This window comes from Balearica regulorum, chromosome 2 (assembly GCF_011004875.1).
Source record: "Balearica regulorum gibbericeps isolate bBalReg1 chromosome 2, bBalReg1.pri, whole genome shotgun sequence".
Lineage (NCBI taxonomy): Eukaryota > Metazoa > Chordata > Aves > Gruiformes > Gruidae > Balearica > Balearica regulorum.
The window spans coordinates 83513555-83537574 of NC_046185.1; the positions used below are offsets into that span (position 1 = coordinate 83513555).

General features: G+C 40.9%; 1 protein-coding gene across 1 annotated transcript in view; it reads left to right on the forward strand.

Annotated features, from left to right (window-relative positions):
• Positions 1–21961, forward strand: part of BASP1 (brain abundant membrane attached signal protein 1) — a 52301-nt gene extending 30340 nt beyond the window's left edge. Inside the window, exon 2 of the mRNA XM_075744845.1 lies at positions 20330–21961. Coding sequence (XP_075600960.1) covers positions 20339–21073 — 735 coding nt within the window. The 5' untranslated portion in view covers positions 20330–20338 and the 3' untranslated portion in view covers positions 21074–21961. The remainder of the gene's footprint in view (positions 1–20329) is intronic.
• Positions 21962–24020: the final 2059 nt, after the last annotated feature.

Sequence of the window (24020 nt, forward strand, 5' to 3'; positions counted from 1 at the left end):
CCAACTGCACTGAATAGCTTTTTACCAAGAATGAGTTAAGGATACTGCTTTTTTCTGTACTCCTTGCTGTTAAATTTCATCTGACGTCATGCTGGGCCTTGTCTTGCACGTTCAGACTGTGCCACTGCCTCAGTGACACCAAGCACTTTGGGCAAGCCAGGCTTGTGTCCAAAGAGATGCTGAGCTCCAGTGCTGGAGTTGCTACTACTGGTCTGAGAGCGCTTTTGTTGTTTGCCGTTTTGCTGTTTCGGTGTTTTGCTAGTTCTGCACCTTTCTTATCTAGGCCGGGAGAACATCTCACACCTGTGTACAAAACCAGGTATAATGGGACATTATCTGACTTCACAGCTGTGGGTGGGGAGGACTTTTTGTTTGCCAGGGCCCCATGGAAAGGGAGGTGAAAGGGATCTTGTGGCAGCATATTCTTACTCTTTTTGAACATGAGAAGAATAGATGTCCTCTGTATCCTTCTATCTAGTTTTCTGTTCTCTCTTCTGTCCCTCTCCTCCCTGAAAGTGTAAATCTCCTCCTCTCTGTGTTTTCATCTAGAAACTCCAGCTTCTTTCGTGGGGGTCTTTTGTTTCATGCCAGTGCAGAGGAAGAAGGAAGATGATGCTAACTGGTGCCAGGAAAAGGAGAAGGGGACACTTCCCCTGCTACGTGTGCATAGGACAGCTTGGAGCTGAGGTGCTCTGTTGTGGTAACAGAGAGCTACCCACCAATATGGACCATACTGACCCTGCACATAAGTTGCTTTGGTTTCTTGGTTAGAAAACAGGACATCTTGCCGTCTTTGTATGATGGCCACACTGCCCTGCACACTAGAATAATGTGTTGGATATTCCTTCAGTGACAAACATGGTAAAAACACGGAGGAAAGACAGTGGAAGGGAGGTGACCTGCCATGTTCCAGTATCCACTGTAGAAGCAGATAAGAGACATCCTTTCTTCAGAAATGTTCTAAAGGGAAAGGGTCGCCCTTTCGTCCTTTTCCCTTCTCTTGCAAACTCTGTTAGACATAAAAGCAGTTTCCCTCTTTAACATTTACACAGATTGACCTCAGATATAATCAGTGGCATCCTAAAATGACTGCTAATCCTAGGAGTTGCAAAGATGTCTACCATTTGTCAGATACTTCCACAACATTTGAATAATCAGAAAAACGTAAGGACCAATTTGGTAACCTTTTTCTGGCATTGCTTATTACGTATTGGCTATTAGACCATGCTCAGTATGGACAATGGCAGTGAGTAACTTTGTTTTCTGAATTACAATAATTCCTCATACCTCAGTAGCTCATGTTCCGGCTAGTGCTGTTAGTTCAAATCTGTGTTTTAACTTTCCTTGCTACATTCAGCTCTCAGATTCTACAGGAGCTTTTTTTTGCAGCTATGCTTGTAATGTCCAAATGAGTTCCTAATGCCTTAATATTTTTGAGATCTAAAACACTGCTGTAGAAAAGAATTAAAGCATAGCCTAGAATGGAAGAACCATTTAACACTTTTTATGCCCCACTGAATTTAGTGGCAGATATAGATTGTTCAGATTCCTCGGTCAGCTAGGCACCATGACCCAATGATACCAAATAGTTATTTACAGCCGAGATGCAAAATCCTATAGCTTCTCAGGCAAAAAAATGGTGGGATTGCTTGAATTTTTTTTCTTTTTATGTTAAAAGTAGAAAACTTTACATCTTGGGAGGATTTAGGGGACAGGAGTAACCACCCCCATGAACCTATTGTACCAAATTTATTCTGGTGATCTGATCAGAAAATGAGTCGTCTTAGTGCTATAGAAACCTCCCAGCAATATCATGCTTCAAGAACAAAAGTACGACTTGGAGGTGTCCATACATTTATTGTATGGAAGTGTTTTCTTCTAGACATCAGTGTTTCAGGCTGTGACTGGTTGTTCAGCCCTATAAATCTGCATATTACTCTTGAGTGCTGATGGTGTCTCAGAGCTGAGCAAGATCAGCCATGGTTTCAGAGCTGCAGGATTGGTGATCTTTGAAGGTGGGGTGTTAAATGGAAAATAAACAGCTCTGTGATGCATTCCTTTTGTCTGGATAACCATTGATTGAAAACAGGCACGGACTGACAGGCTCAGTGAAGTCCCCACATCTGAATGGGAATGTAGAATGACATTTTCTCTTTTTTCTTTTTTTTTAAAAAAAAAGAAAACAAAACAAACTTTTTTTCTATGCTCTTCCAGTACTAAATAAGAAGGGGAAAGAACACCTTTTCTCATTTCTCATTACCTCTTTACAGACTCCAGACTTTGTTTCCTGGTAAATTTAAGTGCAGTCATGGTCTAATGTCTCTCTTTTTAACACGAGAATATGTACGCGCACAAAGTTGCTCTTCTGTTGCTCCCTTCTCCTGTCTATTCATTAACACAACAGTCCACTGCTTGATAATGCCACATGAGGGAAGATGGGGCTTTAAATTTTTTTAAACATTAGTCCGAAATAGAGTTACAAAGTACTAATGGAAAGTCAGGCTTTTAATTTCATCCTGCTGTAGTCAAATATTTAATTAATTGTTGCATGTTTTTGCAGCTGAGTACTAAGTCTTTTGTTCCACATGCTTAATCACACGCCCCAAATCTTCCTAAGCCCAGCGGTGCATTCTGCTCCGCAGCATCGTGCTGAGGTGCTAGTCAAGGGGAGGCTGTAAATCTCAGCGATTTGCAGTGGGGAAATGGCACTGTACCTTGCAAATGTAACGAATATGCTTTCAGTAACCTTCTAAACAATATTTTAAAGTCATTAAAGCAGTCTGAGAAGGGTGACGCTGAGTTGAGAAGAGAGTTAATCGCTCTCAATCTGTATAGGCAGGTGGCCATGTACAACTGTAATACTTCTTTTCTCTGGCTATTAGCTTGCAGCTATTGATATCCATCCAAGTTTACCACTGATACTAATGTTTTCCAGCTGCTGCTTGCTAGTATGAGCATATTTCTGGTAACTGAGGATCACATTTGAGTAACTGTAGATGTCATACAGTTGGGCTGCATATGAAGCACATGATTTTTGAAAAAAAAAATATAAATTGTTGAATGTGGGGTTCAACAAAGCCAACCAGCTTCAGGGCCTTGGTTCAGTATTCTTTGATCTAGTTTCTAACTTCATTTGTAGGGCTAGCAAACAGTGCTGGAGTCTTTCTGTCTCTCTTTTTCTTGTTTTTTATTGAAAGAGAATTGTACTGGCAAATGCTATAGATGTGATCAAAGATCCCAGCTAAATTTCAATCATCTCCTAAATAAAAAATTAGTATTTTAATACTCATTTGAAAGTACTGAATTACAGGCAGTCATTGCAGATTAACTTTTGTTTAGCATTTCTAAGCATTACTTTGTAGTTCTTCAAGGGAAACTGCAAAATTATTCTTAATGATGGCGGCATTTTGCAAAGACTCAGTTCTTGCTTTGCACTGTTGTCTGTAGTTGTCTCTGAGGGAAAGATCATAAGGAAAAACTCTCAAGAGCACCTAACTGAATTTTGAAAATATAACTCATGAAAATAAAATTCGGAACTTAAAAAAAAGTGAGGAAACTCCCATCTCTTCAGCAATACTGAAATTACACATTGATTTGTATCTGAATTACTTGGTAAAGCAGATAATATTACCACATTACTCCAAACAAGTTTTAGAACTGCTTTTGTTTTAATCTAGCCTGATAGCAAATAGTTACATGCCATTTGTTAAAAATAGGTATTAAATAGGAAAAATGATAGACAAAAATATCCAGGCAAAACAGCTGAAGTGGCCTAACAGGCAGCCAATTTCAAATTCCCATGTTTTCATTTGTGGATTAATTGTATGCTATAAATAATATAAATAAAATCAAATTATTGTTACAGTACTCCAGCTAGAAAACCACTTAGAACACCAAAAATATCACTTAAGTGCAAATGAGCAAAGGAATTTATGTCAAAATGCTCCAGAAGCTCATTAGATGGAGAGCTAATAGCATAGATCATCTTGTAGAGATGCACTGTAGCTAGCTCATAGACAACAAAATTGTTCTTGACTTTTTCATTTTAAAGTTAATTTAATTTTTTAGGACAGTTTTGGATTCTCCATGTAGGTTTGAAATAATAGAAAAATTGTTGGGAATGCCTCCTTTCTATACCTGTACAGATTTTGACAGACTCCCATCTCTGCACGCCTGACATACCAGTTACCAGATACTCAGTTCTCTTCTTTCCCATCCACAGTTCTTATGTCTTCCCTGTGGCCTGGTTGTACACTCCTTTATCAAGTTTAGTTCAAATGGTGCTAGATGTTTTGACTCCTGAATACGTAAGGTTAACTTGCCAGAACAAAGCACGCTAAGGAAAAAACACACAAATTTTAAAATAAATTTAAAGAACTGTTGTGTTTCTTGAATCTGAATACCAGGTTAACAGGTATGAATGACTGAAATAAATTGACATTTTTTATTTTTTTTTTTAACAGATGTTTCACATACCTTTCTGTTCTTGCAAGCATGCAGTGTTCCCAGCCCTAAGCATTTAAAATGAATGATGTCGTAAGAAACCATGAGACAAAAAATGCCTTCTGGGTTTAGGACTCTTTCAGGACTTTTCTTGGTAAAATGAGGATTAGAAATGAAAGCTTAGATTATTTTTGTAATAAATACTAGAGTTGATGCTTTAAAAAAATTCCAAATACTCTTGAGGTTATGATAAAATTATGAGCTGACAACTTACAAATATAAGAGTTCATAGAAACTGAGTTCATTTGAAACTGAGTGTTGTATAGCTATGATCCGATATTAGTTATTTACTTCAACCCACTTCTTTCTCAGGCTAAGATCTTTAAGATTTTTTGGCATACATAACATTTTTCCTGGCTAGCCTCTGACAAACATGATAATGAAAATAGTTTTCATTTAAAAGAAAAAAAAACCCTCTTAATCTTTTTTTTCTTCCTTGGTAACAGTTATTTGAACTTTTAACATGGAAATTATGCTTATTTTTTAAATTAATCCAAAATCTTTTTTGCTTTTAAGATAAATTGATTTTCCAACCAGTGACTACAAAGTAAGTTGTGAACCTGCTCAACAGATACTCATATGAGATTTTTTTCCAAAGCCTCGTGTATATGTAATTTCCATGATGTAACCTGCATGGAAGTGGAAGTCTCTGCAACAACATGTGTATGCCCTTCATCTACTCATAATAAAAAACCCAACTGCATCAAAGTGTACATTAAAGAAAAATTACATCAAAGTCAATGGGTACAAAGTTAGAGGTTCACAAATTCAGTCTGTCACTTCGAGCCCACAGTGCAGTCCGTTGTAGCCACTTGCCTCTTGGTACAGGTACTAAGAAATGGGACCCGTTCTTCATTCCCCTAATATTATTTACTTGGCCAGATTTTCACTGCTGATCTTAATTTCCTCACCAAGGCTTCTTAAACTCCAGAATACGGACTAGTTTGAGTAGACAGTGTGAAAATGCTGCTGCTAAGAGGAATTTACCTAAACTTGTCACCCTTCAAATCCCTAATTCCTGCCATCCCTTGCAGATGATCCTTTCCTATCCTGCTGTGTTGAGCATCATCTCCAGCAGCGCTGTGTTGCTACGTCTGGTTGATATTTAATCACACGTTAAAGAAAGACACTTCGAATTTTCATGACTTTCTATGACAGTAATAACGCAGTCGCTACAGCGCAGATCTGTAGGTAGGAAAGGCAGCTTCTGCAGTATGTGACAAATATAATTCAGAATTTTTGAACTTGTGTAATCTTTAAAAAGGTCTTGGAAAGTTAGTGAACCAGTTTAGAGCTTCCTCTTGCATCTGTTCAGATTTGAATAAGTACTCCTAAAAGGGATGTTCTTTTAACAAAAAGACATGCAGCTGATTAATAAACATAGAAAAAACATAGCACTGACCATGATGCGTCAGTCCAACACCTGAAAACCTAATGAAAGCAGGTTAAAAGGGATTTATCGTTGTTTTTCAAGCATTCACAATGTTCTGTTTAAGCAAAATTACTTTGTTTTCTTACATCTGTCTTTAATAAAGCACTAAGATGGCTGCCAAGCAGTAGCTTCATCTTTATCCAGCTGGATACACCTGAGCTTTCTTAGCCTGAGAAAAATCCTTCTCATCAAGTGAACCGAAACTGAGTGAAATGTGTGTATTTGGAACTATAAATCAAAATGTCCACATACAGATGTTCTCAGCCTAGAGGCATAAATGCGAAGGAGCTTGGTTCCAGAATGAGCTTTCAGCAATACCTGTAAATTTTCAGCGATGCTTTACAGCTCTGTATTACAATATTAGCACAGTACTTTAAAATCTAGATGAGTGACTTGCCCATTATGCTATTCTAATGCATGCGATATGATGGTAAGCTTCAGAGATGGTAATTGAGTACAGTGCCAATATGCAGAAAAACAACCTTCTCTAACAAAGATTTGGGGTGAAGAAGTCATAAGGAACGAGCTTGCTTTTTAAAACAAGGGAGAATATTTCCAACCCTTTATAGCATCTGTTGGCATCAGGCACAGCTTTTCTGAGGATGAAAAGTGATACTATCCCATTTTGCAAATGTGGAAGTTGGGCTCCAAAGGAGGTGGCCTTCCATGCAACAGCTGCTGGAAGACTGAGTGAGTTTTGGGCTCTTGTCTCCTTTGACCCCAGACTGCTGTGGACCCCTGAAAACAGGGAGAGAGAGATATTCTCATGATTTTGTACTACGTTATGGTTTTATTGCAGTAATATGTGTCTACATTTAGGCTTTGGAAGGGAAGATCTCGTCTGTCATTTTTACCATGGTACGCTTTGTACTATGACAGCTCCCAGAAGCTTAAACCAAGGGATATTGTCTGACCGCTCTTGGATGGCAATTTCACCTTGAGGAGATGACTCCTGCTCCCAGTGAGCATGCTGTGATTTTAGAGATATGAGGTTAGTTCTGCAGGCTTGCAGAAAGATGCAGAGCTGGGACAGGCTTCACAGGTGAAACGAAGTGTGAATGGCAGGGTATGACAAAATGTAATGGTGTGATGGTGGTTTTTTGTTATTTATCTAAGTTGTCCTGAATAAAGAGAATAATTCCTTCTGTATTTGATTTCTGTATTTGAATGAAGTGGCTCATGTCAGATTCTGTCAGGAGAAGTGTGTGACATGAGAGAAGTCTGCAGTCACTGGCAACGAGCATAAAAGGACTCCTCTTTTTAGCCCCATATATTCACACAGAATAGACTTGAAAAGAAAGCTTTTTCTAATCATTCCTTTGCAAAAGCTAATAAATACTTAAAGAGAAGACTTGCCCTTTTATAGTGAAGAATTGTTGAGCTGAAAGTGGGCAGTGAAATTGGCCATTTATGGGAAAAAGTTTTTTATTCTGTTTTATGTATAAATCAGAATAAGCTTAACTGTGGTATTGGTAACCAGTTACCTGTGATTAAAAATAGAAGAAATACAAGACAGTAAGAGATTATGGTGGGTAAGAGACTTAAATTAAGCTTTGAGGTTGCAAATACTCTTAAAATAGTTACGCATTTCTTGAGATGTATTTCTTGATACTGGCTCAGCCTTTTCTGAAATAGCATGAGACCTTTGAGAGTAATATTTCCAAATATGGGTACGAGACTTTTATGCACTTGAATCATATTTAGACCCAGCCCCCTTGTTTGGGATGTGTGAATTTAGTGCTCAACTTGTGCGTGTGGGGGGGATTACCCAGAAAACTGCAGTGAGCAGAACTGCGTATGTGATTCCCGCAGAGCCAAATGCCTCTCGGCTTGTGACAGCCAACATCTTAAAGTTTATGAAGCGCAGCTCCCTCTCCCCACCCTCCAAGCAAACGAATTGCCGAACCCTGGGAGCCAGAGCTGAGGCAGCAGGGCAGAGACGCTCACTCAGTTCCCATTCCTCCACGAGATGTCTTAGGGGAATGCAGGGGCTCCGTCCCACCAGCTGACCTGCTCGTGCAGGAAGGAAAAAAAAAAACCAAATCAAAGTGCTGCTGGGTCTGACCATTGCCATTTCACCAGCCAGGAGAACCGATTACAAAAAAACCTCTGGAAAAGCCAGTTACTGTCGGGAGTCTTGGCAGCTATATTCTGTTAACAACATTAAAATGAATTGATATCCTCTTACTCCTTTTAAAACGTGGACATCCTGGGGCGTGGATGGATTCCACGTATGTGCTAATGTGGAGGACAGCAAAATGGGACCCCAGTGCTGGTTTGAAACATGGGCTGCTACTGAAACATATTAGCCATGAAAGAGCGAGCAGAAACTTTCTAGTGGTATTTTTCTTTTTATTTATGGCTCTGTCTTGAAAATTGAAACCCAATTTTCTGTGCTTCTCAAGTCTCCATTACTTTCATAGAATCATAGAATAGTTTGGGTTGGAAGGGACCTTAAAGATCATCTTTGATAGACTTCTCTCATTTTAATGCTTGGTTATACTTTATATTGATGTCTGCCTGCCTTCTTTGGGTAGAATAAATAATTTTTCAAATAGCCATGGACCAAAAGCCCTTTAAACTGCAGGAGTCTCTCCAAGAGTTCTATAAATAGCTTTCTGTACAGCATGTGGGCCTTGGAAAGTAAGCTCTGTTCTGTTACATGGTCCGGGTTGACCAAAATTGCAAACTGGCATACATACAGCCCCGATGGAGGGCTAGTCTACATCAAGAGTAATATAGTCAAAGGCAATTGGTATGCATTCTGAACTGCAGAAATTTAATTGTGGCCATATTAGGTATTAATTACATTCGTTGACATAAAATACAAGTCAGTGCTCAGGTGAGGGGCAGGGAAAGGGACTATATCCAACTCCACAGCTATCCCTGCAAAGTTATTTTTCTTTTGCTTTCATTTTGTGAGTTTAAATTTCATAGCTCTAAGATGGACAGATTTCCTACTTAAATGGAAAAGAAAAACAAGCTATTTAATTGAAAGAAGATATGCACCTGATCACCTTTCCTGATTTCTAGTTTTCATTTCATTCCTTCTGCATTGTTTGTTCTTTTCCTTTTCGGGTAGCTGCTAGCTTGGAATGGTTCCGGCTGAGTAATTATTAAATCGGATTTCTGCCTTTCTTGGTTTGAACACAAATCTCTTCGTGCATTTCATGGATTGCACTAGCTGCTATCTTTACATCTTGCCAAATGGACTTGTTAGCCTCCAGTCTTATGTAACCTTCCCTCTAGCAGAGCTGATCAGCCACCCCAAAATAACCTGAACCAAAATCAAGGAAAAGAAAAAAGAAAGTACAGTCAGCGAAGATGTCAGAAAGAAACTTAGGCAATCAATCTAGATCTGGTAGTCTGGAATATATGGGGACATAGCTAACAGCTTAACAAACAAACACATGACACGGTACGGCTTATTGCCTGGCAAAGCTCTTACTTTGGGATTATTAGAAACACTTTACGTTTTCAAAGTGGATTTCTCAAAGCAAACTGTTATCGTGTAGGGACACAAGACAAAACTCTCTGCTTCTTTCCTCTCAATCATCTATGGCACATGCTGAATATGTGTTACCTTATGACCAAAATCTGGCACTGAAGGAGCGTAACAGGCTTCACATGATAGCATTCAGTGATGCATACCTACAGTTCTTCATCTGAGTCAAGAAAAACAGCTCTCATTTCTCAAGTTTTGGAGAATCTTGCCAGTTTTAATAAAAGTTTGCCTAGGACATCTTGGTATTTTGAACAGCCATTAGAGGAGTGTAAATGAGCAGTGGTGAAAAAGATGGAGAGAGAGATTTCTAAGAGACAAACAGAAATCAGATGCTTAGTGCTCTTTGCTTTGCCAGGGATTGTTGTGTACTGGTTCCATGTTATTCTGATAATCCTCCCCCAGTAACTAAAGTGAAACCGGTAAGCTTGGTAGTTTGAATGCAATTCTTTGTTTAAAAAACGAAGAGGGAGGAGGGGGGAGGAAAAAAAGTCAAAATCCAATATAAACATGCAGATCAAAAAAGAAAGTCTGGAACATGAGATTTTCTTTTGTGTCAAATGTATGCTGTTGAAAAAACCACATATTGTGCTAGTGTGAGAACCAGGAAGTGAGAATGACCCAAGTGACAAAATTAATATAATAGGCCAAGCTACAGTCTGTTAGAACATGTATATGGCACAAATGAGTGTCCAGGAACATGAAAGCAACATGTTTTCCAAGATGTTGAGCATTCAGGCTTGCATTTCTCTCATTTCTTTTGGGCATGTCTTTACTAAAAGACATGATTACAACAGAGCGTGAAAAGCTGAGAGCTGATAAGGTGCTGACACTGATACTGTGGTCACGAGGAGGAGTTTTTTCTTAACAACATGAAAAATACTTGTAATTCAGCCCAAAGTCTTGCAGTGTTTAATTATAGGTAGTTTTGATGTTATGCAAAACATGACTTGACTTGCATACATTGACTTCAGTACAGGATTTTTCGTTTAAAATGAACCTTGGTACAGTAGACTGTAAGTCAAAAGTTGTTACTCCAAGGAGAAATGCAGCAGCTCTTCAGGAAGGCAGGATAAAACACCCTTTAAGTGCTGCTGAGGTGGTAAGTAGGTTTAATTCCACATCTGTAATACCGTCCTACAGACGTAAGTGCATGCAGCTTTCTAATGCAATGTCAAACTTGCAGGTATTTTCACAATAACATTCCAATTACCAATTTAACTGTTATTAGCAGCTGCATATTAACTGGAGGATGACATTAGTTTAATCCCATGACTCTTGCATATACCTTTATTCCTGAGGAATGCCATTGCAGTGTTCGAGGTTACCAGGAAGGTGGGGACATCACCAGTAACAGAGGCAGCCTCATGTTCTGTGATGGAGATTTGGGACAACTGTGGGGTTTGGTTTTTTTAAATCAATCAACCTCTTCCAATGTCTAAACCTGAAACCAAGCTACCTCCTGGAGCATCAAGTGGATCTGCAGTCATTTCCTTTTCAAGAAAAATAGAGAAAAGCTAGTGCTGCAGCTTAATAGAGAGCTGAAAAAGATAAAAGCAGAAGTGAATGTGTTAACTAGATCCTAAACCTTAAAATACTTCAGTAGCTAGGTAATGGAATAAAGAAGTCAGCAACAAATACTTCATTCAAACTGATCATCTTTTGTTTTACTGAGTAAAGTAGATACTCTGTATTTTGGAAGGAAGCACTTGCAACGTACTCATGAACACCACGACACGCACCGCATCGGAGAGTGCTGCGTTAGGTGGAGGGCGGCTGGTCTTGCTTCCCCGTTTTTTTTCCTTTCTGTGGTGCAATTGTGGAGTCACGTGCTGCAGGCAGAAATGCTGTGCTGTCCATGTAGCTTGTACATAAAAAACCCCACAAACAGCAAAACTGAGAATTGGTTTTGGTTCATATTTGTAAATGTGGTTTCATTGCCTGTAGTGGGGGTGTCATGCAAACAGAAGAAGGAAATATACAGTCTAAGGATGGTCACGATCTATCATAGGTCTGAGCTGGCTGTTAGGAGTCCTGTTCCTAGCTATAGGATGGTTTTTTTACAGCCGGGGAGGAGTACGCCCAGGGCTTTTCCAGTGAGCAGCACCACGAGCAGCGTGCAGGTGGGAGAGAAAAATGCTGAAGAATTTTGTAGTCACTTGGAGAATCCATGTTCAAAGTAAAAGTGGTAGTTCCAAGATTTCAAAGTTAATGTATCAATTTCTTATAGCATACTGTAATTTATATTCTAAGGACTGTCTCAAGTTTTAATTAAACTGGTTTGACCAGTTAAATGGGCATTTAACTAATACAGGGGTTTTTAAGTGTGGAATGTTAAACAGATATAATGTAAATGTAGATCCCCATAAATAATTTTTGCGTGACAGTTCCCTAGTTAAATACCCTAAGGGCTTTTTCAAAAAGGGAATGTGGCTCTCCATGTCCTTGTTAAGCAAATGGCAGGTAAGTTTGCTATTTATGCAAATAGTAACCAAGAACATTTGCTATTGAAGAAAACATGTAAATGAGGATCTCATAGTAATTTTTTTTTTTAATAGCATGAATTTGAAATCTCCTCGTGTGCCCTGTACTGTATGTTCTTTGTTCAGGATGAGGCTAGAGAAATAAAACCTATAGGTGTTAAGCTTGAAAAAAATTCCCTTTCCCAGTGTGCCGTCCCGCCGGGAATGAGGTCTCCCCGTCTGCCCCTCACTGGGATTGCCGTGTGGAGAAGGCTAATGTTTTCATTGCTTACTAGCAGCTGACTGTTAGATATTTTGGAGTGTCTCTTTTGGAGGCACTCAAAACAGTTCAGGGGTCTGCAAGCCAAGTGCATTTGTGGTATTGAGATCCACCATAGAGCAAGCGCTGGAGGGACCAAATTTGAACAAAATGTGAATTAGAAGGAAATTGTGCCATTATCTAGGCTTTTATCACCTTGTGTGTTTTGCAATTAGTCATGGTGGTGGTGTCTTAAGTATTTGAAGGAGGCAAAAAGTGGCTGGCCATAATTGGAACAATATGTGTGGAATCTCGCCTCTCCCTCGGCTGTCTCCCTGGGACCTGAACAGTTTGAAAAATGTGGGTAATAAGCACCTCTGAAATTTGCATCGTTTCCTATTTAGGAACTTAATTCTAGGATACAGATTAGAAAGTTTAGGCTAATGTAAAATATTTATTAAACTGCTTCCTGGGGAGTCGTGTACAAACCCCAAAGTGATGTGGCAACTTAGAAAGAATAAAGAGCAGGCACATGCTTATATTTTTGGCTTAGTCTTTTAGGTTATTTTGAAGCCTGCAAACTGTTTCTATAAGAGGTGCTCTTGTAAAATTAATCTCGGTCTCTGCAAAACAGGTGTTTACAGCAGAGTTTCCCTTTCCAACTGTGCGCCTAACAATAGTGTGATTAAGATCTCAGTCTGGGGCAGGCTGACTTTTGGCTGCGTGTGTGTACCTGCATGAGCATGTCTGCAAGCTGCTTTTATTATTCAACTAAAAGAACATGTGCAGTTAATCTGAATACAGGAGAAATGCTTTGAACGTGAGCTGCATCTCAGGTCTGTAGGAAGGCTGGTAGACTGAACGAGGCAGAGGAGGCAAATAGAAATTAATGGCAGCATTTTTGATTTAAGCAATCAGAGCACCGGGTGAACGGAACGCAAGGCTGAGCAACACATACACTGCACTGTAAAAAGAACCTATTTTATGCTGCTTCTGTGTTGTTCAGTTTCTAACATGGCTTGTGTTTCTGTTATAAACAATGCAAAATGGCCTTGCAGGAGCTGCCGGGAATGAAAGTGGAGGCACTGGCAATTGCATCTGCGCTGCTGGGCAATGTAGCGTTGTGTTGGATCACTGAAAAAAAACCCAGCTGTGGCAAAACCAGTGCGATTCTGATTTGAAACCAGCAATAGGAAAGAATCAAATAATGCTAACACCAAAACAGATCAGCTGTAGACAATCATCTAAGGAGAATAGGGGTGATGATATTTCTATCCATACTGGCTGGTCTAATAAAAGATGTTCTCTCTGCCTACAAAGTGCAGCGTCGCCTGGGGTGCGTGGGAATTTCACACACAGCAGAGCATTTCTTCCATGCTGCTCGTTGACTCAGAAAGCAAGACTGTGTCGGTCCATGTTCTGCTCATATTTTCTGCAAGATGGCTTTGTAACTGGAGAAGCTAAGGGTGGACTGGCTTAAAGAAATGAGGTGTATTACATTCGGGAGCACACTCCTACAGAGTGGCTTTGCAGCACACAGGTCAGTACTTCACTAAAGTGGTTTTAATATAGGGTGACACACAGAGAAACTGCATAATACCTTGATGTATTCGTTTCTGCAGACTCTCCTGCAGCTAAAGTAGTGCTGGTGTGTCTGACCAGAGACAGACTGGGTAGTGGATCTTCAGTCACCATGTGCCTCCAGGTTCTTCAGCTGTGCAGTCCTCCAAGTCAAGAAGACGCAAGTCCGAAATCTGCGATAGTTGCTTTCAATGTAACGCACAAAACCTCCATCACTCTTTGATCAAATAATGGATAAATTTTATTTTTATTCAGGAATTCTGCCTATCTAGCTAGCTTTTTTCCACGCGGGGTGCAAAGATAAATTACATGTGCAAAGTATCTGGGGTTTCAGGTTGATGCGGAATGAATAGATAATTTTGGCAAAACTTTTGCCTGTAGTGAAACTGCTGGTCTTTATTCCTGTTCTGTTCTTGGAAAAATGGGTTCCTAATTGATGAATTAATACATATGTCTCAAGTATTTCATATTGTTCTGGTTTCAGCTGGGATAGAATTAATTTTCTTCTTAGTCATTGCTGTAGTGCTGTGTTTTGGTTTTAGTATGAGAATAATGTTGATAACACACTGATGTTTTAGTTGCTGCTAAGTAATGCTTGTAGTAAGTCAAAGACTTTTCAGCTTCCCATGCTCTGCCAGCAAAGAGGTGCACAAGAAGCGAGGAGGGAGCACACCCAGGACAGCTGACCCAAACTGGCCAAAGGGATATTCCATAGCATATGATGTCATGCTCAGTATATAAACTGGGGAGATCGCTACTCAGAGGCAGGCTAGGCAGGTCAGCGAGTGGTGAGCAGTTGCACTGTGCATCACTTGTTTTGTATATTCTCATTATTTTCTCTTCCTTTGCTGTCCTATTAAACTTTTTATCTCAAGCCACGAATTTTACCTTTTTTCTGATTCTCCCCCCATCCCACTGGGGGCGGGGGGATGAGTGAGCAAGCAGCCGCATGGGGCTTAGTTGCTGGCTGGGGTTAAACCACAACACACATGAATCTTAGTAATATCTCAGGTACAACTTTTTAATTTGCTCTCAAAATAATTGTAATGTGATTATTAACTTTTCTGATACCTTGTGATATTATTAGTAGTTATGCTTCTCAAATGAAGCAGTTACTTATGTACAAGTTCTTAAATAGCCAGGCAGAATTTTGTATCAGCCTGCAGTGTGCTTAAATTATTATAACTCATAATTGGAGTCTATTATCAATTATCATAATTTAGATATATTGATGACAAATGACTCATATTTAAAAAAGCACATCATCCTTGCCATTTTTGTGTGGTGTACATGTCCCCAGGAATTTTAAAATAATACAGAAACTGAAGTACCTTTATTTTTTGTTAAGACATTTGCATCAAATGTATTCTACTTCTCACCAGAGGAAAGTAGAACCAAAATCTGGCTGAGAATTAAACCCTTAGACTTGGTAATATTACCTCTTAGAATTCCTAAGCTTCCCAGTTTCTGGGATCGGTATTTCCTTTGATATGGAGTGTTGAAACCCTGCCTTGGGAGGGATGTGCATTTTACAGCTCTTGCCTGCCGGCGATATGAGATAACTCCTGCCTGGGAACACGCTTGTGCAAGGGCTACTTTGGCCTGGCCCACCGCACGTGCCTACATCACGCTGAAGGCAGTGGGATTTCAGAAGATAACTATTGTCTTCCTGAACTGTTTTTTTCTGGAGGCGGACCGAGTTCCCCACACTTCACATGACATTGAACAGGAGCTTTGGAAGTTTAGCTTTGGCAATCAGACTATGGCAATATACAGGTGATATCTGTGGTTTTGTCCTTCCCTGAGGCACTGTTCTCTGTACTGAGAATGAGGGTGATAGCAATTCCATTCTTGTAATAGCCAGATCCTTTCACGGGATGTGAAAGTATATGCTAAATGAAACGTTTAGAAATTTATAAGCTCATGAGGAATATAATTGGCAAAAGAGAGAGTAAGAATCTAATTCTAGGGACTTTTAGAAGCACAATTTGAACTATAAAACTTCAAAATAAGATTTCTTTTCCCAAACTGTACAAATGTATGCTGCCTGTATTCCAGGGACTCATCTCCATCCAATCAGCTCAGTCTTCAGATGTAAAGTCTGAGATCTTCTGTGAGTTCTTCTTCCTGCTGTATTATGGTTTTATGGACATTGACTCTTTTTTTTGACACTGTTATCCCAGGAAATCCTGATTGTCCCAAATATTCAATTTTCAAAGTGGTTAACATGGTCTAGGTGACCTGTAGACATGATATTTTGTAATACAAATGTAGTCAGGTTATTCCTTCTCTACAATAAAGATACCTGTGCAAGCTCTCCAGATCTCTTCCTGCTTTCTGCAGGAGAGTGGAAACTTCAGGATGAGCACAATGAACAGGAGCTCTTAGAAACTGCATAAACCCTGGCTCCTCTTGTAGAAGTCCTCCACAGTGGTCTGTGGGTTTGTTTCTTCTTCCATGAGAAGAGCAATACAGTCAAAGAATACTGAGCCCACTGGGAAGCAGATGAAGTCTGTTATAACTTCCAAATGTTGTATTTAACCTTGCTGTTCTGAAGCGCTGGTCTGCCAACCGGTTCATCAAAGTCCCTGTTTGAAAATAACTGATATATTGCAACATCTTATATAAAATCTGTTTCTAGACTGTCTCTCTCTAGACCCTCTTCTGTCCAGTAGTGAAGAGGCCCAGCCATCAAATGCTGTGCCATTTTACAGGAATGGTGCTCAGCACCAAAATTTTCAAGGATCTTCCTTTTGGACATGCTTGCTACAAAGTGCTTTGCACTCAGCTGGTACAGCTAGTTCAAAATCACTACGTGTGCAAATGGTAGTGCAAATAACTAAAGTCATACTGGGTTTTAGCCTGTATGGTAAATAGTTGTAGGCAATTTTTTTTTTTTTCTGGGTCTGTCATTCACGAGGTAGATGCAATGGTTGTGGGGGTTAGGGAGAGGCAGGGGAGGTGGGAGGTGCTGAAGCAATAGAGCCAGGGCCATCAGTATCACTAGGACAGACAGGGTATCTCCTTTTTGTTAGACTTTAGTCCTTTGGAGGGGGGTAGCAAAAAGGTCTGTGCTCTTGCAAGTGTTAATATGTAGGTAGTAATACAGAGTGTATTTAACACTGTATGAATACATACCTCAATGACGTAATGAACTTTGCTGTCTGTTTCACTTGTGAGATGTTTCACTGAGATTCCCTTTCATGTGGCACCAGGCAGGATTATCCCTGCAAGAATATCCAGCAGTCACAGAGTTGTGTAAGTGGCTTGATCTACATGCTACTTTTCTTCCAGGTATAGCTGCTCTGGCTGGAGCACCTCTCCTATGAGGACAGCCTGAGACACCTGGGGTTGTTCAGCCTGGAGAAAAGGCGGCGCCGGGGAGATCTAATTGCGGCCTTCCAGTCCCTGAAGGGGCCTACAGGAAAGCTGGAGAGGGACTGTTTATCAGGGAGTGTAGTGACAGGACAAGGGGTAATGGGTTTAAGCTGAAGGAGGGTCGATTTAGATTAGATGTGAGAAAGAAATTCTTTACTGTTAGAGTGGTGAGGCACTGGAACAGGTTGCCCAGAGAAGCTGTGGAGGCCCCATCCCTGGAAGTGTTCAAGGCCAGGTTGGATGGGGCTTTGGGCAACGTGGTCTAGTGGAGGGTGTCCCTGCCTGTGGCAAGGGGGTTGGCACTAGATGATCTTTGAGGTCCCTTCCAACCTAAACCATTCTATGAATCTGTAGCTGGTTGTAATTTTATAGTGCTTTTTAAGGTCTGCTTTATGTCTCCTGCACCCTGAGACTCTGCACTGGAGGGTTCAGAGCTGTGCCTCAGACAGAATTCAGGTGGGACAGGGACTAGATCAGCATCTCTTTGAGGCAGTGGAGCGTGTGGGGGCTGTTTCTGGAGAACGTGACAGGAGAGCCCCGGTAAGTTATTGGGAGGCTGAGGAGAGGAGAAGGAGGAGGAGTATTTGTAATTCGTATGTAAGGGGAAAGGAACATCTATTTGTAATTCGTATGTAAGGGGAAAGGAACATCGTAGCATTGTTACCTGCAGGGCTAGGCGATGACCCTGATGATTGCTGTGCTTTTGCATGATAGCCTGGCGTGGCTATTAATGACAATGATCTAGGCAGCTTTTAAATAGGGAGATGTGAGATTCAGTGTCACAAAGAGTGAATCTATTCTGTTATAAAGTAGTTGAAACTATGCTGGAAGGTGGCAGTCCCCTTGTAACTGTAAATATTTACTAATAGAGCTTAATGATAGTCTCTGAACCTCTTCCCCATCTTCTGCTCAAGTATCTTGAGCCAGCTGGCTGTGATGCAAATTGAGACACAGCAATTTCACAGTATACCTCCGAGCAAAGACAGTGCATGTTTCTTTTCATAGTTTGGGAGCACGTTTCTCACATGCATGCTTCTCTGCTTGTTAAAGGTCCTTTGGCATGCGTGTTCTGTAGCCAAATGTATCCGAGGTTAAAAACTTTTTGTGGAAGAAAATACAAATTGTGGTGAGTTACTCCTATTCATGAAATAGCAAAATCTGGAAAAATACAGAAGACACAGCCAATGAAATTAGGCTCACAGTACTTGGGCTTTGCCGGGAAACAAATACAGGCTTAATTACAGATTGTAAATTTGGACACACACATGACTTCAGTATAAATCTCTGATCCCGCTGACTTGCAAAAGCCCTTTCAAAGTATTTGGTTGTAACTGTACATAAACAATAAGCTGGAGCGATATTTATGGAGTATCAAGAAGCCTGTAAATTTGTCAGATAACAAACTAATAGCCTGTCCTAAATACCTAAAAAGCTGGTATCTCTGCCATGAAGGTAGAGGTTAGATTGCTCAACTGTGCCTCTGTGGAAGTTAATCCTTTTATTGCTGTTCCCCATAAAATTTCAGACAACAAAGCAGTGTTTCTGTAACGCTACATTACCATTTTGCAGGGCTGTGTGCTAACCTTTCAACAGTATTTGCACATTCTTATTCCTTTTGAGAGCTGAAATCAGAAAGGTCTCTGCTGACCATAATATCTCATTTGTGCCCAAGACATGTGGAAAGCCTACTGTTGGGCTGTGCCTGGGCCTTGTATCTGTGTTAGCTGAAAATCTACTGAGAGGCAGCTAGTTCTTAGTGGTATTTAAAATTATTTAATATTCAGCCTTCTATGAGCACTGCTATGAATTTTTACTGGTGTGTATTCACAATTTTGGCAAGTGTGTGAAAAATATAGGGCCTATAAGTCTATCTGCCTTTGAAAACAGAAAATTAGAATCATTCATCTCTCCTGGAAAAGCTCTTAAATTAAACATTTGTTCAACTACTTTGAGAAAATCACCTTCTCCTATTTTCAAATAGTACGAAACTAGGATTTTTTTTCTTAACCTTTCAGCGAGTATGAATATTTGTTTTAATACCAGAAGTGTAATTTTTTAGCCAATCATACAGGTTTTCGTGTTCATGAATGACCCAATGTATCTGGAAGTGTCTCCTTCTGTTTTAGTAGACAAAATTTGCTTTGAAGTACTGTGAGAAATTTTGTATATTCTAAGACTCCCACATGAAGGATGTATAAGTACTGGTATGGTTACACACATGCTCAACTTATTTTAAAGAACTGAACTAAGTACCTGATCGCTTGTCATGCTTGAAAACTGTGAGCAGAGGCTACAAAGCATGCACCCATCTTCCTCCCCACCCCCCAATTTTTTATTGTGTCATGTCACGTGCCACATGTAAGCTTGTAGTCAGAAACGCCTGTGTTTGCTTCTGTTGTCTTACTGAGTGGTCGCAGGCTTGCTGTGTTTCAGGCTCTGCGGGGTGGGAAGGGGCTGGGTGGGACTCTGTGCGTGGGTTGTCCCTGCTCCGGAGCTGCTCCTGCCTCTGGGTGAGGGGGGCACATGGTCCTGGCCTCCGGGTACCGTCACCCTGCGCATAGGCTGTATCTACAGTGCTTGCTGGCTGTGTGGGTAACAGGCGGTGAGAGCGGAGTGAGTAGATGCAGTTTTCTGTCTTACGGAGAACATCAGCCTTCTCACTGGCTCTAGGCTTGCTTCGATTTTTCCAAACCTTAATGAAAAGCTTGTTCGTAGCCCTTGCTGGAGTGATAGTGGACTTTCTGTTAACTGAGGGTGGGTGTGCCAAGATTGACAGTCGAATTCAGCTTGTGCCTAACCTGAATATAAATATGGCTTTTTTTTTCTACTTCCATGCTTTATATCCCCTTCTCAGAACACAAGAGATCGTGATGTGTGTTAGTCCTCCATCATCTTGTTCCTCCTTCCTTCCCTCCCTCCCCCCTGCAAAGTAGCCAGGGTTGGAGGGGTTCGGAGGAGGACTGCTCCTAGGAGGATGTGGCAGAAGGGGTTTTGCTGACTGAAATGCTGCAGGGCCGAGCAGGATGTAAGCTCAGGGACAGTGGTGCGCAGCAGCGTCCGTGCGTTCAGCTAATAACATCTGACCAAACCTGACATAGTCTCCTTTTCAGGAGCCAGCATCAATTTTTCTCTTGCACCTCAGTTGATCTGATTTTGATTTTGTGGTAAATGCTGGGCTTTGGGTAACCATCTCCTTCTCTTTTCTGTTACAGAGGTCCAACATGGGAGGCAAACTGAGCAAGAAGAAGAAGGGGTACAGTGTCAATGATGAAAAAGCTAAAGACAAAGACAAGAAGGCTGAAGGAGCAGCAACTGAGGAAGAGGAGACTCCAAAGGAGGCTGAGGATGCCCAGCAAACCACAGAGACCACAGAAGTGAAGGAGAACAACAAGGAGGAGAAGGGCGAAAAGGATACTCAGGTCGCTGCCAATAAGACGGAAGAAAAAGAAGGGGAGAAGGAGAAAACAGTGACCCAGGAAGAAACCCAGAAACCAGAACCAGAGAAGTCAGAGGCTGTTGTCGATGCGAAAGTAGAGCCACAGAAGAACAACGAACAGGCACCCAAGCAAGAGGAGCCGACTGCAGCCTCTGCTCCCGCTGCCAGTAGCGAAGCACCCAAAACCTCTGAGCCTAGCAACGATGCAAAAGCTTCCCAGCCTTCAGAAGCCACGGCTCCCAGTAAAGCAGATGACAAGAGCAAAGAGGAAGGGGAAGCCAAAAAGACTGAGGCTCCCGGAACGCCTGCAGCCCAAGAAACTAAAAGTGAAGTGGCCCCAGCTTCAGACTCAAAACCTAGCAGCAGCGAGGCTGCGCCTTCTTCCAAGGAGACCGCGGGAGCAACAGCAGCACCTAGTTCCACTGCTAAGGCCTCGGACCCTGCAGCCCCACCAGAGGAAGCGAAACCTTCTGAAGTTCCAGCGACTAATTCGGATCAAACCATAGCAGTGCAAGATTAAATTGGACAGCCTGTTGAAACAACCACTTAAAACAACCTGTGTCTTTTTTTTATTTTTTCAGCTATACTAACTCGTTTCAGATCTGAAATAACAAATATGTATTGCCCAGAAAGAAAAGGAGAAAAAAAAGAAAAAGAAAAAATGAAAAGGATGTCCCATCAAGTTGGGAGGGAGGGAGGGGGGAGAATCCAAATAGTATTTTTGTGGGGAAATATCTAATATACTTTCTGCCAACTTGACACAAGTCCTGGATTTAAAAAAAAAAAAAAAGTAAAATAAATGGATGTCTGAAAGTACAGCACATCTTTTGTATCTGAACTGCTGTAAATGCACTCCACCAATGTATCAAAATCTACTTTTTGTTCTGTAATGGGATTTGGGAGTGATGCGTTTGATTCTGCCCACTAGGTTTGTGCCAAGGCAATCAGATCTTTATGAAAGCAGTATTTTCTGTGTTTTTTTTATTTACAGCCTTTCTTATTTTGATATTTTTTTTATGCAGTGGATGAATGCCAACTTTCAGACAAAACCCACTTAGCTGTCCACATATTTCTCAATGCCAATCCTCCAATTCTTCCTCTCCAAATATTTTTTGGGAGTAAAAAGCATTCTCATCCTACTTAGCCTACCTAGATTTCTCATGACGAGTTAATGCATGTCCGTGGTTGGGTGCACCTGTAGTTCTGTTTATTGGTCAGTGGAAATGAAAAAGTCTGCGTTCATTGCAGTTCCAGTTTCTCTTCCATTCTGTGTCACAGACACCAACACACACTCATTGGAAAACAAATGAAAAAAAAAACAAAATGTACAATGGATGCATTGAAATTATATGTAATTGTATAAATGGTGCAACAGTAATAAAAGTTAAATAATTTAAAAAATATAAAAGCGTAAAGACTGATTAAATCTTCACTTTTACTCCTTGGGAACTAGGCAAAGGAGATTCTTACACTTAGAGAAGAAGTGTCACATCTGGGGCTGTTTTCTCTCCTATTTATAGTGAAGTAGAGGCAAAGAACCATCAACCTCATGATCCTAGAAACGTGCTGCCATAAACTACTACTCCAGAAGCCACAAGCATTCACAGGTGAGGTTGAAAGAAGTGGCAAATGAACAGCACATCTCATACATGTTTTATCCCAGGCAAAGTAGAAATGGCTTTTGCCTGCCTTAACATGTGAAAAAAAAAATGCTCTTTTGCTATTTTAAAGAGCAAGAGGCATGCTGACTGGGTTTTAACTGGGAGTAAGACAGTGGGTTTGATAAACTGATCTTTTAAAATGAGGCAATTAAATTTAACCCTAGTCTTATAAAAATATTCCTCGTGCTGATACAGTTTGTTCTTCTCCCCATTGCCATTGTGCAGGAGATGAACCGCAGCTGCCACAAAAGGCCAGTTTTGTGTATTTCAAAAATGGGTAACCTTGTGTAGCTGAGCAGAGTTTAGCCTAGCATAAACAATATTTTTCAATAGTTTTGCCTATTTGCTCCATTTTTATGCAGCAGAACTGCTGAATAATCACAGTGTCTGCTGAGGGTCATCCTTGCTGGAAACACAACGATTTCAGTGTAGAGCCCAGGATTCACAGAACTGGTTAAAGAAGTATATTGTGTCTGCCCGTTACTAAGCCCTTACGCTGAAGAGAAGTTCTGAGAGAAGTGGGCAATGGTAAATAGAAACACAGCGTGTACACATACCAGAGGGATGAGTGGACTTGTATTTAGTAAATAAGGGAAATGGTGGTTTAAAACGATATAAATGATTTCACATACTTTCTCCCCATGCAGTGAGGATGATTCATTCTACAGACTTCCATAATTCTTATCCTTTATTTTATTCAGAAATACAAGGTTCCTATACCACGCTGGGGATACTGATGTGCAGTCGTGAACCTGTGGAAAGCTTACTGGAACAGGCAGGAGTAGTTCTGCTGGGTTTGGATCAGGTCATGCACCACCATCAAGCTTTTGCACCCCTAATTCGAAAGAGTCAATTTCATGCATAACATGGCAAAATAAAGTGGATTCTTTTGCACAGAAAAGAGTCAGCTAAGTACTCTGGCTTAAAAAGGAGGCAGGCTTTTTTTAGATTAAATAGCTGAAGCACTGCAAGGGGCCGGGCAGATAACACATTTGGAGTAGTTTACCAGCCTTTGCTGTCACAATCTACAGCATCTTTGCGTGGCCAAGTTTGCGGCTTTCCTGCAAATCTATAGGAGCCCTCTGCCATCGTTTCCCGATGTAGATGTGTCCTGGAAAGGGAGAAGTTCTGTCCACAACTCCCCCACGAATTTTCGTGAGACAAGTCCAGGATTGAGAGGAAGAGCGCAGGGATCCTGCAGTACTTCATGGTGCCATAGTACTGAATCAACCCGAAGCTGATGGGACTAAACCTCTGTTCTGCCTTTGGGCTGGAAGTGGCTGTCAATGGACAACAGGTATGTAACTTGTTTACTGGGATGGTATGTGAATGTGCCTACTAACAGCATCACACCTTGGCTGGTATCGCACCCATTCACTTAGAATATAATGTTTGAAATAATGCTTAATCTCTATTACTAAAATAGTTTGACAATCAACACATGCCTTGTTTTTCCTGAGCTTTCTTTAGTTGGCATACTTACAGCTAGTGAGAAGATCTTGAACGCAGTCTTACTTTAATTCTTTGAGGCAATTAAACATAGGCCAGGGCTCCACAGCTGTATCCAAACCCAGCAGCCTCTGGAGCAGTTGACAGCAAACTGTTAGCACGCGTGCTGCAGTTCTCACAGCCTGCTTCCTCAGGGTGGTTTCTGCCTGACGGTGTCCATGGCGCGAGGGAATGTTATGGCTGGAAATCACTAGCATACGGGCAAAGAAATACGCACTTGTGTTTGGAAAGCTGAGAGGCAGTGCAGCCAAAGATCAATGCACTTAATTAAGTGCTCAGTATTCTCAAAAAATAAAA